The 17,506-nt window shown below is 37.4% G+C and overlaps 1 protein-coding gene across 4 annotated transcripts in view; it reads right to left on the bottom strand.

The window, feature by feature from the left end:
* Pak3 (p21 (RAC1) activated kinase 3) overlaps nt 1-17,506 on the bottom strand; it is an 84,348-nt gene that overhangs the window by 40,972 nt on the left and 25,870 nt on the right. For all 4 annotated transcript variants that reach the window (XM_052170824.1, XM_052170825.1, XM_052170826.1 and 1 more), the window contains 2 exons: nt 4,284-4,415; nt 1,972-2,137 (listed from right to left, as the gene is read on the bottom strand). In XM_052170824.1, coding sequence (XP_052026784.1) covers nt 1,972-2,137; nt 4,284-4,415 — 298 coding nt within the window. The remainder of the gene's footprint in view (nt 1-1,971; nt 2,138-4,283; nt 4,416-17,506) is intronic.

Here is a 17,506-nt window from a genome sequence, read left to right as displayed (position 1 = left end):
GAACTTGAGATGTATTTCCAAAGAAAGCTTTTTCCATTTCTCTGTAGGTTTTCCTTGGCAGGATTCATAAGCATAAAGGAAAGCTGGCAGACAGAAGTGGCCTGATTGCTAGAGGGAAAGCAATGGGCTCTGGACTCTGATAAAGTATAAAATCCAACAGAGAAAAAACAGTCACTTAATTCTTTTTTCCCTTACAATTATTCTCATTAAAACTTAGTTCTTATTAAAACAGTTCAGCACCTTCTCCCGTTTGTTGCAGAACAAAACAAATAAGCCAGAAAGGCCCCAGCCATAGCACTGTCACAGTCTATAAGGAAAAACTGTGGCTCAGAAATGCAGTGCCTACTTCTCAGCTTTCTTATGAAATGTATAAATCAGTGTTCATGGCAATGAATGTCCTGAGGTTCGAAAGAGACACCAAGAGAACAGTCATGTTGACTAATGCACTACTGTCAGATTTTCAAAGTCTAATGTAATCTCTCTCACAGTTCATGTCATATGTACAAAACAAAGGAATAAATGCAGTGATATCTGAATCACTGAACTTCCTTTTCCTGGTGATTCTTTTATCTCTCCCTTCTGTTTGATACACGAGTAGTTGAGTTATGCAAAACCAAAGTGGCTAATGGGCAACAGTGCAAGCTTTAAAGGCATACAGGTGTGAGGTCAAAATCTGGCTTTATCACTCATTATTCTGGTAGCCTGGTCACTTAAGCTTTTTAAAATTTATATTCAGTGTCCTGTAAAATGTAAACATTAAAATCTAACATAAGTGACTGTAGAGAAAATAATATATGGAAAGTGGCCACTCACAAAGTGCTCCTCAAGTAAGAATTATTATGGCTGCCATTAGAGCAAATAATAGGCACTAACGCTAGAAGCATATTTAATCGAGGATAGCAAAGTTTGCTAAATTGTAGCAATTCCAGTTCTGAGTGCTGACAGCTGAACTTCAACCTTGGCTGCCCAAACATATGAAGTATTTTAAATGCAATAGACACAAAGTCCAAATCACAATTTTGTTGTGAAAGGGAAGGGAGGGGGGTGTACTATCCTGGTTCCTACCAGAATCCCTAGCCTCCATCATCTAGATGACAGTAGTCCTAATATCAGTTGGGAAACTAAAAACTGTCTTCAGCTAACTCCTTGGTGGCAAAATGGCTCCATCGCCATGACTACAGTGCCTCCCTGTGGCCAGCAAATGAATTTTCTCTTTTCCTTTGCTCAGCTCTGTTAGCTGAAAATAAAAATGTAAAAAGTGACAGCCCCTTTACTGTCTTCGTGTATTATGCTACTAAATCTTATCCTACAAACTACAAAAAGGAATAAGGCACTTGTAAGAGTTAAACTTAGCACTGATTACTAATATCTAGCCATTCGGTATGAATTTAATAAATACAATTCATAGAACCTTGACAGTTTCCAGGGGAGAACCTATTTCTGAATCTTAAATCTTGAGAATTTTGTCTAATTGGAAAGGGCAGAAGCATGTGTGCACCAGTGACACCTGGGAAGCAATTGCTGCTCCTGCCTCCCTGCCCCGGACATAAGAGGAATCTGTTTTATTTGTGGCTACAAGTTTTCTATTGTACGCTATTGGACTTTAAGGTTGATTTTTTTTTTTTTAACCAATGTCTATAAATGGGAACCTTCTGGTAAAGTCATGACATACTGTAATCAGGGTACTTTGATTCTTTTTAGTATTGTCACCTTAAAACTTACTACCTTAATATATTTTGTCCTTTACATCTTCATTGACCATTTTGACCATTCTAAGTGAAAATGCTTAGTTTCTGTCAGAGTAGGACTATGAGGGAGAAAGTAGCCTCTCTCAGGAATAGGCAGAAAGTCCCAAAAAATTACTTCCTGACTTCAGGGATCCTAGAGTCTGACAAGAAGATTGAAACATCTGAAGGATAAAGTCTCTTCCTAGTCACTGTGAGGGTTACTTTCTGATGGAAAGCTACTCACTTAGCTTCTCTAGGATCTCCTCATCTGTCATCTTGGATTTTTTTCTTTGCCGATCTGTATTCCTGTACAAAGTACTGGAATTGGCATTCTCAGCAGAAGGTGGGGTGGCTTCTTTATTTGGTGCAGCTGGTGAAGCAATTGATTCAACCACAGAACGAGTATAGATCTGAAAGACAAACATACCCACCACAATTCCCAATTAATACAATAGGTTAAGGAAGAGTATGGCAGTAAGGGACTGTCACTTCACTGTTAGAGAACATTAAGGAACATCTCATATGCTAATTCTGATCTTGCTGCTCCTCTCTTAGTAATTCTTCCTATCTGGTTCTCCTGGATTGCTTTCCTTATTTCCACCTCGGTAGTTTTACAAACATGAAGTTACATGTAGGTTCTTTTCCTTATCATTAGCAAGTCACTGAATGTGATAATCTTGTACCTTTAAATCATGACTTTAAAACCAGACTCATTTAGTGTTATTTCTTTGTTTGTGCAGTATACACATATAAAACAACAGTAATTATAGAAGAGGTCATGAATTTGAGAGACAGAGTTGGGGGGTCATGGGAGGAGTTCATGGAGCAAGATAGAAATCATATAAATGTGGCACTTATTTATGAAACAAAAAATAATAATTTTATATTGATTTTAGGCTCATAATAAAATAAAATGATTTATTTTTATTTTAAAGCATGTGTGTGTGTGTGTGTGTGTGTGTGTGTGTGTGTGCATGTGACTATGTGTCTGCCACATGTGTACAGGTTCCAGTGGGGCCAAAAGAGTGCATAGGGTCCCCTAGAGCTGGAGTTAGAGGTGGTTATGAGCTGCCAGCACAGCTGCTGGGAACTAGGGTTCTCCAGGAGTTCCGTGAGTACTCACAAGTGCTGAGCCATTTCTACAGCTTCCAGGCTCATGTTCTATACTCTACTTCTATGTTCTGTACACAAGAGATGCTCAACAGGTATTAGTTGCTCGACATTATTCTAAAATTAAATTAAATTCTAAATGGGACTTTCTTGTGTATATATGTGTGTATGTTTGTATGTGCACTCACATTCATGCATGTACATGTGTGTACATAGTAGTTGATGTTACTCAATTGCTATCTTCCTCATTTTCAGAGACATGATCTCATTAACGTGGAGATGGCTTTTTTTTTTTTTTTTCCGAGACAGGGTTTCTCTGTATAGCCCTGACTGTCCTGGAACTCACTCCGTAGATCAGGCTGGCCTCGAACTCAGTAATCCACCTGCCTCTGCCTCCCAGAATGCTGGGATTACAGGCATGAGCCACCACCGCCCGGCTAACACTGGGGTTTTAAGCACACACTGCTAGAACTGAAAATGAAACTCGTGTCCTCATGTAGGTGCAACAAGCACTTTAACAACTTAGACATCTCCTAACAACAAAATGCCATTTTGTTTTATTTCTTTAGCCTTGTTTCGAGCCATAGTCTTACTATGTAACACAGTTGGGCCTGGGACTTTGGACCCTATCCTCTCAGTCTCTTAAATAATAGGATTAAAGTCATATGCTGGAAAATCTGTTCTAAAAGGCATCTTTTGAGTCATTTATAAACACCCACTGATTTTTTTCTTGGTTCAGAATGATGCTACTAACAATGCTAAATAGATGAATGTTGAGATCTATTCAAAATAAGTAAGTGTATACTTTAGGTTTGGAAGGTATATCCAATACTGACACATTCTGTTCATTTGCTAACCTGATAGGTTTATTTATTTATTTATTTATTTATTCATTCATTCATTCATTCACGTATATGTCTATCTGTATGTTCAAAATGATTGTTAAAAACTCATTGTACATATGCAATGTCCATGGTAGCATGTTACACAAGGGAGTTTTCATGCAAGTATACTGTTATATAGAACACATGTTCTTCCATCCTTCCACATCTGCTCTTCCCCTTTGCAATTCTTCCCCCTCCCATTATTCTAGTTTGTTTCCCTAGAGCAGTGGTTCTCGACCTTCCTAATGCCACAACCCTTTAATATAGTTCATGTTGTGTTGACCCCCAACCATAAAATTAGTTTTGTTGCTACTTCATAGCTTCACTTTGGTTACTGTTATGATTCATAATGTAAATATCAGATAAGCAGGATATCTAATATGTGACACCTGTGGAGTAGCAACCACTGCTATAGATAGTTTCACTTTTACTTTCAGAATATATTATGTGTTCATCTATGATTATATATTTATATATTCATGTATTATATATTACAATATATGTATAAAATCAGAAACCCATAAAGGAGAGAAAACATGCCATATTTATCTGTCTGACTTACTGATTTTGTATGTTCTGGTCTTGGTGCAATGACAGGTGGGGGCTCGTTGTCATCTTCTTCTTCTTCCTCTTCTTCATCCTCTTCTTCAGATACAGGAGGAGCCAAAGGAGGTTCCGAAGCTGTTTTGGTATTCTTAGTAGAACAAATGTTTAAAGACAAGGTATTAACTTTTTGTTCTTTTTCTTCAGAAACAAGAAAATAGTGATGGAATACTAAAATGTGTAGAAATAGCAAAACACATATCTTTTCACAAATGAGCACAATGATCTACATTTAGTAGCCAAGACCAAAGCACATTCAGAGACGAATTAATTTCATGATAAAATGGACCATATTGTTATCTTTGATTTTTATTTTTTAAATCAATCACTACATTAAAAATCAGATTAACTGGCATTTGTACTTTGAGTATGTATTGGATAGATTAATAATTTCCTGAATGATAGTTTGTCATGGTTTAGAGGCCTACTTTCTCACAGCACAATGAGCATGAGCATGAGGCTAGATATAGCTCTGCAAATACTAAGAGCAAAGGCGCTAACAAATGCTTCTTCCTTGTTAAGCCTCCTAGAAAGCATCACTCATTAATAGACACTAAGGTCCAAGGAACACGTTCTCATATGAGAAATTGATCAATATAACCAATAAAGGGCATACTGGTGATTTTCAATATATGGTAATAACAACCAATAATATGTATCACCAGAGTACCTAGCATCCATTTATTTTATGTCAACACGGTGGGGAAATGGTTGCAAGTTTGTGAATTTTGAATGGATTAAGGTCATGGTTCTCAAAGTGCAGTTACTAGCTCTCCAGCAGCAGCAGTATCCAGTGGCTTGTTTAAAATGCACATTCTCAGGGTCCACCCAGATCTACCAACCAGAAAATCAGGCACTTGGAAGTGTATTGTAAAAAGTCTTATAGGCGATTCTGACACAGGCTCACTTGGTATAGGTTTGGTACAGACAATTTATTAGACACATGGATACAGAATAACACACACACACAAAACTGCAGCTAATCTGAATTGATTTGTGTTGTAATAGTATAGTACATTTCAGATTCTGAAAACTTGATAAAAATGTAAATTTTTTACTAATGCATTAACAATTTTACATTGATGTGACAAATGACAGCAAAGTTTTGTTAAGGCACAGGAAGTTCTAATGGGAAGTGACACATTCATTCTTGCTGGAAAACTCCTTAAGCTCAGGAAATAAAGGATTTAGGAAATACCTGAAACTAAGCAGAAACACTAGGCTCTTCCTTGAGGGTATATAAACAGTAAGGACTGCTGAGAGACACTGGAGGTAGCAGAGATCATTCAAAGTATCTAAAAGCAACAAAACCAGCCAAGCTGCCTGTACAGGCTCAGATAACTGAGTCACAAGGAAAGGATGCTCTACATCAGTCAAGCTGCCTGCGGGCTGTACAGTGTGGTCCAGCTTTCCAGCTTTGGTGAGCTGCCACCAGTGGCAGGGAGGGCTTCGGTGATGCAACTCTCTTTGAATCATTTCTACCCATGGAAGAAACCCTTCACCCATGTTCCTGTAAGTCATCCAAATAAAACTCATTAGTTCAAAAGGTAAACTTTGGTTTAGCCCTACTTTGTTCGCTCATTTCTTCCCTATTTGGGGTAAGGAAACATTTATTTTCTCAGGAATGGTGTCACACAACACGTTCTCTCTCTTATTCTTTGAGACAGAATCTTTTAACTGTCTTGCCAGCTAGACAGACCCCAGGGTCTAAGTGCCTCCACCTCTCAGCACTACTATAATAATAATCGACATGTGCACACTGCTCCTGAAGTTTACATGGGTATTAGGGAACAGAATTCAAGTTCCCATGCTTGCACAGAAAACATATTAGTGAGTTAAGCCCTGTTAATATGTTTAATATTTAGGGTTTTTTTGTAGTAGATACTTTTAATGGACAAATGTTCATTACACATAGCCTTTGCTCTCATAAGGACACTTTGAGATAAGTATATTACTTATTTTGAGCATCTCTCTCTCCCACTCCCCTTGGGACTCTTCCCCTCCCACCTTGCTCTCATAGACAGTTACATTTTCTGTTCCTAGTAACTCTTACTTTTATCATGGTCAGCATACATTCTTGCTAAATTTTAGGTTAATTATTTTGCTTCTACACTGTAATGAGGAACATGGTTGGAATTCTCCCGTTTGCTAACCACATTGGAAATACAGTCCACTATAGATAGAGTCTCATTTTATAGAAAGCACGCCTCTTATCAAGAACGTGTTTCGCTCTTGCTTTTACACATTAAGTAGGAAGGTCAGAGGAAATTTCTGTCATCTCTAATCAATCAGAACGTATTGTGCCAAGTCTAACTGAGCCCACAATATCCCTGTTTCATTCACTTTTTCTTTTAAAAAGACACCTTCTCAGTAACCTTTCCACAATCCTTCAGACATCCTGCTCTCCTTCTCTGAGTGGGTGGGGTCCTCCTGATTATCCTCTCACCTGGCACATCATGTTTCTTCAGGGCTAGGCACTTCCTTTCCCACTGAGGTCAGACAAGACAGCCTAGTTGGGAGAACATATCCCTCAGACAGGCAACAGCTTTTGGGCTAGCCCCTGCTCCAGTTGTTCGTGATCCACATGAAGACCAATTTGCATACTTGCTACATACCCATTAAAATTCCAACCCCACTTTTTATAGACCTTAGAAGAACAATTCTCATCTTCACATGAAAAAAAAAAAAACAGGACAGCTAAACAACTCTGAACAATAAAAGAACTTCAGGAGGAATCACCATCCCTGACCTCAAGCTATACTACAGAGCAATTGTGATTAAAAATTGCATGGTATGGGTACAGAGACAGACACACTGATCAATGGAATCTCATCAAACACCCAGAAACAAATCCACACACCTATGGACATTTGATCTTTGATAAAGAAGTCAAAACCATACAATGCAAAAATGTAAGCATCTTCAACAAATGGTGTTGAACTAACTGGATATCTACACATAGAAGATTGAAAATAGCTCCATATTTATCACCCTGTACAAAACTCAAGTGGATCAAGGACCTCAACATAAAGTAGGATACACTAAATATCGTAGAAGAGAAAGTATGAAATTGCTTCAACACATAGGTACATGAAACCACTTCCTAAACAGAACACCAATGGTTCAGGCTCTAAGATCAACAATTAATAAATGGGACTTCATGAAACTTCAAAGTTTCTGTACGGCAAAGGACACTGTCAATAAGACAAATCAGCAGTCTGCTGATTGGGAAAGGATCTTCACAAACCTTATGTCTGACAGAGGGCTAATATCCAAAATTTACAAAGAATTCAAAAAGTTAGACACCAATAACCCAAATAGCCAAATTAAAATATGGGGTACAGAATCAAGCAGAGAATTCTCAACAACGGAATCTCTAATGGCCAAGAAGCACTTAAAGAAATGTTCAAAGTCTTTAGTTATTAGGGAATTGCAAATCAAAACAATTCTGAGGTTCCATCTTATACCCATCAGAATGGCTAAGATAAAAAAAAACTCAAGAGATATCACATGCAGCTGAGGATGTGGAGCAAGGGGAACACTCCTCCATTGCTGGTGAGAGTGCAAACTTGTACAACCACTGTAAAAATTAATTTGGCAGTTTCTGAGAAAACTGGGAATAGTTTTACCTAAAGAACCAGCTAAATCACTCTTGGGCATATACCCAAAAGGTGTTCTACCATTCACAAAATTATTTGCTCAACTATGTTCATAACAGCTTTACTTGTAATAGTCAAAAACTGGAAACTACCCAGATGTCCCTCAACTGAAGAAAGGATAAAGAACATGTGGTACATCTGCACAATGGAATACTATTCAGCCATTAAAAATCATGATTTTTTTTAGACAAATGAATGGAACTTGAGAATATCATCCTGAGTGTGGTAACCCAGTCCCAAAAGGACATGCATGGTATATACTCACTTATAAATAGTCATTAGCCATAAAATACAGGATGCCAATGCTACACTCCACAAACTCAAAGAAGCTAAACAAGAAGGAAGGGACAAGTGAGGAAGCTTAAATATCTCACTTAAAGGGGGGAATAAAATAGTCATCAGAAGCAGATGGAGGGAGGGATCTGGGTGTGAGAGGAGTTGGGAATGGAAATGGAGGGGTTCAGTATCAGGTGTGAGGAAGAATAGGAGAGATGTCTGCAATTGACAGAGGTGAGGAGGTGGGGGCATCTCCAGGAAGAGGCAAAGACCTGGAATAAGGGGGGGGTACCCTTTGCTGTGACTCACAGCTTTGGGGATATGGAACCTGAAGAGGCTACCTCCTATAGCCAGGCAAGAACCCCAGTGGAGCAACAGGGACACCAACCCATGCCACACCGAACCCAGTAGAATCTGTGTGACAAGTTCCACAGACTGAGGCATTAGACTTCAAAAGAAGGAGGTCTCCTGGATCTGGTTGCGGAACTCTCGGCCAGAGAAAACAATTGAGCCATAGTTCTCATGGCTATTTTTCTTTTTTGTTCTCTTTCACTCCTTTTCTACCTACAGGTTTCTGGTAGCCTAGACCATGATCTTAATCAAGAATAATGGGTACAAAACCATTTCTTGAGACGGGTCACTAACATGACCTTATCTCCGGGGAAACCAACTCTTTACTTTTCAAATCGTTTACAAAATTATTATGATAAAAACTTTTCCAACAATAAACTTTCATATGGCTGCATGTGTGTCATCGGAAGTGGATTTTGGTATATGGTAAAGAAAGCCTTAATTAGAAAGAATTGAAATAATTTAAATTTATGCTTTAAAGATTTATAAAAAAAATCAGGTATTAAATGTTAAGCAATAATTAATCATAGGGGCTGGAAAGTTAGCTCAGCAGTTAAGAGCACTGACCATAAAGATTTATTAACCTGTTCCTGGAAATATGCCACTAGCCTTGGATGATCGCCCTATTGAATATATTCTTTTAGAATTGTTATATTTCTGATGATGATGTTACCTGTTCTGTCTGTGATTCACTGAACATGTAGTTCAGGTTTGTAATTAGATGATTTTTGTATTTTACTGTGCCAAGTGATTCTTGTTGGTATTCACAATTGTTTCGCTGGATATGGTTTGTAAGAGATGTGTCATGTTTCATTTAATGTATAAAATGCCCTGCTTGAGACCTGCAAAATACACTCAAATTCAAACTGCCTCTGTGTTTGTTTCTGTTTGTCACCACTGAATCCTTACCTACCTGGACTTTGAGAACCCTCATCCCAGGGACCCCCATACCCAGTTGGGATGGTCTGTGGCAAACCCATCCACAGAACTTTCAACCCAAAATTTTTCCTGTTTACAAGTAATGTAAACATTTTCACAGAGGAGGGAGCGAAGACATATGATATATTTTGATCGTATTCCTTTCCCTCCCCCAATTCCTCCCAGTTCCTTTCCTTGTTCTCTACCTATCCAACTTCATGTTCTTTATAGCTCATTAAAAAGAAGCTACAGACACTCTGCCATGGATTCTAATTGGTGTTGCCACTACTGTGTATGAAACCTGCCTTGGAGTGTGGTTGATACAACCAGTGTCACTTATTGAAAAAAAGGAATGTTCCCTCTCCCAGCAGCTATCAATTAGCTTCTCTGCTAGGGATGGGGCTTTGTGTGTATTTCCTCTCCTTCTAGCTGGAATTTCATCTGGCTTCTATAAAACATATCATTAAATTGATTTTAGCGTTTTTTTCTAATTTTAAAATGTGGATACTAAAATATTTCAATTACACATGTTTATATTGTATTTCTGGTGAATAGTGTTACTGTGAGTATTTTTAATTTTGCTTTCTCTTTGCATAATTGTTTTTTCCTGTTTTATAGCACTGGTTTTGCTCCCCAAGGTGTTCCTAAAGTGAATTTTCATCTCTTGAGATCAGAACTCTTGAGGCATCCTATTAACAAAAATATTACACTGAAGGATTTACATCTGTTTTGGAACATCAATATGGAAACTTTTTAATATTGTTAATATATACAGTATAGAAATATGGTGTGATCATGTATTGGACATGAGCCAGCATAAATGAACTATTGAGTAAAGTACTGTAGAATTTTTACATAACTATTTGAAAGAAAATGTGACTGCCCTGTTATAGATGTATGCCTAGCGCCTTAAAAGACTGCAATATATGTTCATTTGATGTTGACTTTCTTATTTATACATAGATATTTATTCCTTTTGAATTAAAATTTAATTGTATAAAACTAGCTTACAAAGTAATGAGGTTCCCTCTGGCATTTCATGCATACTTCACTTTGGTTGGTTCCCCTATTTTCACTGTGCCCCCCAACTTCAGTACTGCTTCCTTTCATTTTCATATCATATGTGTTCCATTTCTCTCTTCAGCTTCCTTCCTTAATACCCCTTTTGTATCCTATGTGCCCCTTTCAAGTTTCTTGAGCTAAGCTCACAATTACTCCCCATAAACACACACATTTAATAATTAGAAGCTAGGATCCACAAATGAGAAAGAACTTGCAGTTTTGTCTTTCTGCACCTGGGTCACTTCACTCAACATAACATTTTCTATTTTCACTGTCCTCCAAATTTCATAGTATTATTTTCTTTGAAGCCTAATAGAATTCCACTGCAACACTAACTTTTCAGGGATTATTTGATACAGAGAAAAATTGCTGATGGATAATTGTCATTTGCTTTGATATTATGCTACAGAAAGTTTTATTCTATTTCATGCTTGTTTATCAATAACACATCAAATTGTGGAGTTGGGGAGACCATTCAGTTAGTACAGTGTTTGCCATATAAGCCCAGGGACTTAATTTTGACCCCCAGTAACCACATCAAATGCTGGGCATGACAGCATACACTTGTAATCCCAGCAATAGAGAGGAAGAGGTTGTGGACCTCTTCAGCTCAGTAGCTAGCTGGCCTAGCCTAATCTGCAGTGTCTATGTCCCAAACACACACCTCAAAGAGTCATCTATGCTCCTGAGGAACACACCTGAAATTGTATTGTGGTCTTCACACATACTCACTCTTTTGTGCACACAAACACACACACACACACACACACACACACACACACACACACACTCACCAGTATGTTAATACACAATAGAAAATTACTGAGCTATTTAAAAAATAAAAATGTGAAATTCACCAGTAAATGGATAATACTAGAAAGAAAATCATCCTGAGTGAGGTAACTCAGATGCAGAAAAACAACTGAGGTATGATTTTGCTTATATGTGCATGTATAATGTAGCTGTTAGGTCATTGATAAGCAAGGTACAATCTGTAAAAACAGGGGCTAGGAAGAGAGAAGATAAGGGACTGGGACTAGGGGGAAGGATCTCCCTAGGAAGGGGAAATAGAATACATAGACATTGATAGACATTGATGGACTCTCTCTCTCTCTCTCTCTCTCTCTCTCTCTCTCTCTCTCTCTGTGTGTGTGTGTGTGTGTGTGTGTGTCTGAGAGAGAGAGAAGAGAGAGAGAGAGAGAGAGAGAGAGAGAGAGAGAGAGAGAGAGAGAGAGAGAGAGAGAGAGAATAGTAGAGAATAGTATCAAACAGGGATAGGAAGGGTGAGGGAATAAAGGAAACAACATTTGGAGGGGCACATCTAACTAAGAGTAATTTGAGGAGTTGTATGAAAACCTACTATAGTAGTAGCTTCCTAAAATATATCCATATATAAAGGGTATCTAAAAGGACTTGCGAAATAATGGGAAAGATGAGCTCCAGTTGGACAGCTCTTGTTACCTAATGAAACCTCCAGTTCCAGAAATGGATTACATCTAACCAAGTCATTGTCTAAACGAGTCCCATGGAAGCCCCCAAACAACACAGGCTATTGGCAAGGATGTTGAGTGCTCTCCACAAACTGATGGTAAGGCCCTATGGCTGAAGATAACACCTGAACTCATAGAACATAGAGTAGTCATGCGGATGTCTACCCAGAACCATTATCCCTACTAATACGTGCATGTGTGTGTATGTGTGTGTTACTAGAAAGTACTCTATAAACTACCAAAGGAGATAGGTAAACTAATCCAGCCACAAACCATTCCCTATATAATGGTGACCTGCTTGCAAGATGTGCTGGTGCAATAGTAGCACAAAGCTCATAGGAGTAATTAACCAAACCTGCTTGGATTTAATGTCTACTCTATGAAATGAAATCAATTCCTGATACTGCTTGAGTGGCAGTAACATGGGACTGAATCATCCACAGACTTGAACAAAAACAAAATGCTACCATTCTGCTATAGGGATGTAGTGATCTAATGACTCCTAATCACATTCTGCTACACTTATTGATCAGTATCTTGCTCAGCCATCATCAGAGGAGATACCTCCTGAGGTAGATGGGAATAAATACAGAGACCCACAGCTGGACAATGAGTGAGAGGCCTTGGAACACCGTGTACATGTATATGGGAACATGTTCACAACTGTATACCACATACACTCACATAAACAAAGATGAGCAGTAAAGAACATGAGACTATAGGATATGTCACTGGATTTTACACTCAATACATAGTCAGAAGTTTAAAACATAGAGAATACAACAGGTTTGTGGTTTATTTTCCACCCAGGATCTTTAAAAGATGCCAAACCTTTTGATCAATTGAGTCTGTATATAGAGTATTCAGTTCCAGTTCAACAACTCAGATCCCATTTGACACCCAAATGTATACAGAATGCACACTGTGAAGTATACTCTTTCTATTAAGTGACTGTCTCTGAAGTGAATCTCATTGAACTTAAGGGTCCAATTCAATTCATTAAATCAACAGAAACCTTGTCTTAAGCACATGGCTTTTAAAACCAATTATGCTACTTGACTTATCAGCCTTTCAAATTTAAATTGTCCAATAGGAAACCTGACAGCTTTCAAAGGAAATCTGCTTCTCTCTTAAAATAACATCCTACCTTTTCTATTAAACTACTCATATATCATTAAGCATATAATTAACATTAAGATTTGTATTAGCATATATCAATTACATAAGATAATAGGTTTCATTTTGACATTTTCACAATGCATGCCATGTAACTGTTCATATTCACATCAATACTTTATTGTCTTCCTCTTCTTCTTCTTCCAGCCCTCTCTTTCTTCCCAAATAGTCTCCTGTCTATGTTCATATTTTTTGAAATATAGATTTCTCATATGAGAAGAGCATGTGATATTTGCCTTTTGTTCCTCATCCTTTCCTTCTATGTCCAAATAATAAAGATGTCTAGAATTCAAAACTAGTCTTCATTCTCATTGTCTTTTTTGTTTTTTATTTTTTATTTACATTTCAAATGATTTTCCCTTTTCTGGCTCCCCACTCCCCGAAAGTCCCATAAGCCCTCGTCCCTCCCCCTATTCCCCCATATACCCCTTCCCACTTCCCTGTCCTGGTATTCCCCTATACTGCTGCACTGAGTCTTTCCAGAACCAGGGGCCACTCCTCCGTTCCTCTTGGACATCCTTTGATATGTGGATTATGTCTTGGGTATTCCAAGTTTCTAGGCTAATATCCACTTATCAGTGTGCATACCATGATTGATCTTTTGAGACTTGCCTCACTTAGTATGATGTTCTCCAGTTCCATCCATTTGTCTAAGAATTTCATGAATTCATTGTTTCTAATTGCTGAGTAGTATTCCATTGTGTAAATATACCACATTTTTTTTATATCCATTCCTCCATTGAGGGACACCTGGGTTCTTTCCAGCTTCTGGCTATTACAAATAGGGCTGTTATGAACATAGTGGAGCATGTGTCCTTATTGCACGCTGGGGAGTCCTCTGGGTATATGCCCAGGAGTGGTATAGCAGGGTCCTCCAGAAGTGTCAAGCCCAGATTTCTGAGGAACCGCCAGACTGATTTCCAGAGTGGTTGTACTATCTTGCAGTCCCACCAGTAGTGGAGGAGTGTTCCTCTTTCTCCACATCCTTGCCAATACCTGCTGTCTCCTGAGTTTTTAATCTTAGCCATTCTGACTGGTGTGAGGTAAAATCTCAGGGTTGTTTGGATTTGCATTTCCCTAATGACTAATGATGTTGAACATTTCTTAAGGTATTTCTCAGCCATCTGAAGTTCTTCATGTGAAAATTCTTTGTTTAGCTCTGTACCCCACTTTTTAATAGGGTTATTTGGTTCTCTGGGGTCTACCTTCTTGAGTTCTTTGTACATATTAGTTCTTTGTATATATTTTATATTCCCATTGTTATAATTCACTTTGGACCTCATTATTGCCTGTCTGGAAGCACACATTATTTTTCTAACTGTTCAACCTTCATCTACTCTTACCTTCTATTCTTAATTAAGTTTGGACACATTCTGTTTAATTACTCTTCATTAAAGCTTAATCATTAATCAACTAACTGCACTGCTCCAAAAGCCTTGAAGAACTTCCCACTGCATATATAAAAAGCAAGAATACTTAGAATTCCATGTAAGAACCTCAGAAAATTGGCCCCAATTTAACTTTTGAGGTTAAACTCTGTGATTCATTCCCTTGCATAATCATTATTAAAGCCCACATTTTTTGCTTCCTTACTCTCTTCACCAACATGATCTTTCTCCTGCCTTTCTTTTTCTTTAGAATGTTCATCACAATATTCATGCACCCAATTCTCATTTGTTCTTTAAACGCTTGCCTAAATGTCACTTTTTATATTAAATATTTTCTAACTCAATATCCATCAAATGTGTATCAAATCTCTATCTTATACCAAACACTAAACTTAAACATTTGAAAACAAAAACTTGCTTCTTTTACTCTTGCCACATCAATGCAATGTCTTTCCTGTGAATTTACATAACAAATGGATACACTTAATATTGCATAATACCATCCACATGATAATATAAATCTCTTTGGTCTTACTAATCTTTCTCTAAAAGAGTGAAGTCCAAACCTGGTAAGGCTTATATAAGGAGGCATTTGACAAACACATGCTAAATAAGTGAATATGTAGTTATTTTTATTTTCATAGAGCAAGATCACATCTTTTCTAATTTAACAGAATTTAATTTTTATACAGACTTATTTTTCCATTTTACAAAAATTAATATAAAGAATCTCAAGAATGTTTGCATCTCAAGGGAAAAATAAAATGCAGTGTGTACACCATCCTAGCGAGGTGTCATGTAAAATAACTAATGCTTAAAATGTAAAACTATTTATTCTCACTCATAATTGGTCAAAGTGCTGAGGATAAGTATCAGTGGGTGCTTAGTTACAATTGAGATATGTATATCAACACCCCCTGCCAAGGTTCAGGGATCTTTATAGAAGAGATGGTAGAAAGGCTGTAAGAGCCAGAGGTCAGGGAGGACCAGATCATAGCAGTACCATCTGGATATGACAGTACCAGGACATTTATGAACTCACTGCAGCTGTGGTTTGTCTGCTCAAGACCTGTACAAGATCAAGCTAGTCAAAATATTCTAGCAGGGATGGCAAGGGATTCATAGACGCCCACCTTTAACTGAGGAGCTAGAGAGAACTGACAGCTTTAGGGAGAGCAAAACTCAGTTTTCTTTAAGGGTATGGCTCCTAGTAGGAGCTGCCATGATTCAATAGATGGTCCTCTACCCAGAAGTATATGGGCTACACAAACTAGAGTCAATGAAAAGGTTAATATATCTCAAAGGAGGGGGCATGAAACTGAAGGTGTATGGAGTTTGGAGGTAGATCTGGAAAGAGTTAAACAGAGGGATTTTAGTTGAGTATCATCAAAATGTACTGCGTGCAATTCTTAAAGAATTAATACAAATATTTTAAGAGATCTATATCTTTACCAGGGTATTCAGGATGGCACAAACATAAGATTAAATTAATTGAGGTAAAGTAGGTGTTGGTTGTAGGTTGTTACCATTCTTTTCTAGTTACCTGTTTCCTATAAGTTTCTGTTATTTTAATTGCAATCCAAGAAGCTATCATGTCAGAGAAGGAAATGACTGACCAAATATAAGAGCCACATGTTGTTCCATTTGAGGGAGTATGAACAAAGCACAAATATGGCCACATACAAGTCTCTTATGTAGAGACACTGAATTGTTTACTAGTGATGCCATCTGCAAATAAGATTAATAATAGTAACAACTTATAGTTAATGCAGATCATATGGTAGATAGTGCAGTATAATATATTTATTATCATATTTAATATTTACACAAGTCCTAGGAGGTAGACACTATTGTCATTCTCATCAGAGGAAAGAGGCCCAGAATAGTTAACTACTTTCACAAAAACAGTCAATAAGTAGAAGAATAAGGTTAAACACTATGCTCAAATTTTCACATCTTATTTTCTTTCTTTTTGTTCTATGAGTTTTGATAGTATGCATGCGAATGTGTGTGTGTGCATGTGTGTGTGTGTGTGTGTGTTTGTATGTGTGTGCTGGAGACTGAACCAAGCACCTATATATGCTAAGCATACATTCAACTACTTATCTACATCCATACTCCTCTTATTTAATTTTTAATTGTCATAATGTATATGACATAAAATTACTATCTCAAGCAATTTCTGGTGTATAGTTAAGTAGCATTAAGAAAAATCATATAATTGTATACTCATCAGCATCCTTTCATCTTCCAAAATTAAAACTTTGTGCACATTAAATAACTCTACATTCTCTTTGGCCCCAGATCTTGGCAATCATCTTCCTTTCAATATAAATGTAACCTTTCTATGTTTTTCCTATTGCTGGAATCATGCAATATTTGTCTTCTTATTACTGTTTTCTTAGGTTCTCAGGATTCACATTGTATCTTGTTCAAATTTTTCCTCCAAAATATTGCTGATGAGCAGTCATATACTTGTTTTTAATATATTTTTTCTTCATCTGCTTATGGATATTTGTGTGGTTTTCCTCTTTTGGCTATCATCTGCTGGTGGACAGAGAGTCTCCTGAATACCTTGCCTTCTACTCTAAATACACACACGGAAGGAAAATAGCTTAATTATTTTGTGTCTTTGAGAAGTTGTCACAACACTGTATCAAAGCTTTACCCTTTACCATTACTTATTTGTTGGTGTTACACTGTTTACCTAAGGTGACACCAAACCAGAATTTACTCTCTATCAAAATAATAAGCTTGACTATCTACAGCTCTGAATAAATGGCTAGATGATTTCCACCTCTATAGAGTCAAGTAAGGCAGGGAATGATTTCTATCAGACCATCAAAATAAAAAGTCACAGAA

This window comes from Apodemus sylvaticus, chromosome X (assembly GCF_947179515.1).
Source record: "Apodemus sylvaticus chromosome X, mApoSyl1.1, whole genome shotgun sequence".
NCBI lineage: Eukaryota > Metazoa > Chordata > Mammalia > Rodentia > Muridae > Apodemus > Apodemus sylvaticus.
This window is presented reverse-complemented; position numbering and strand designations above follow the sequence as displayed.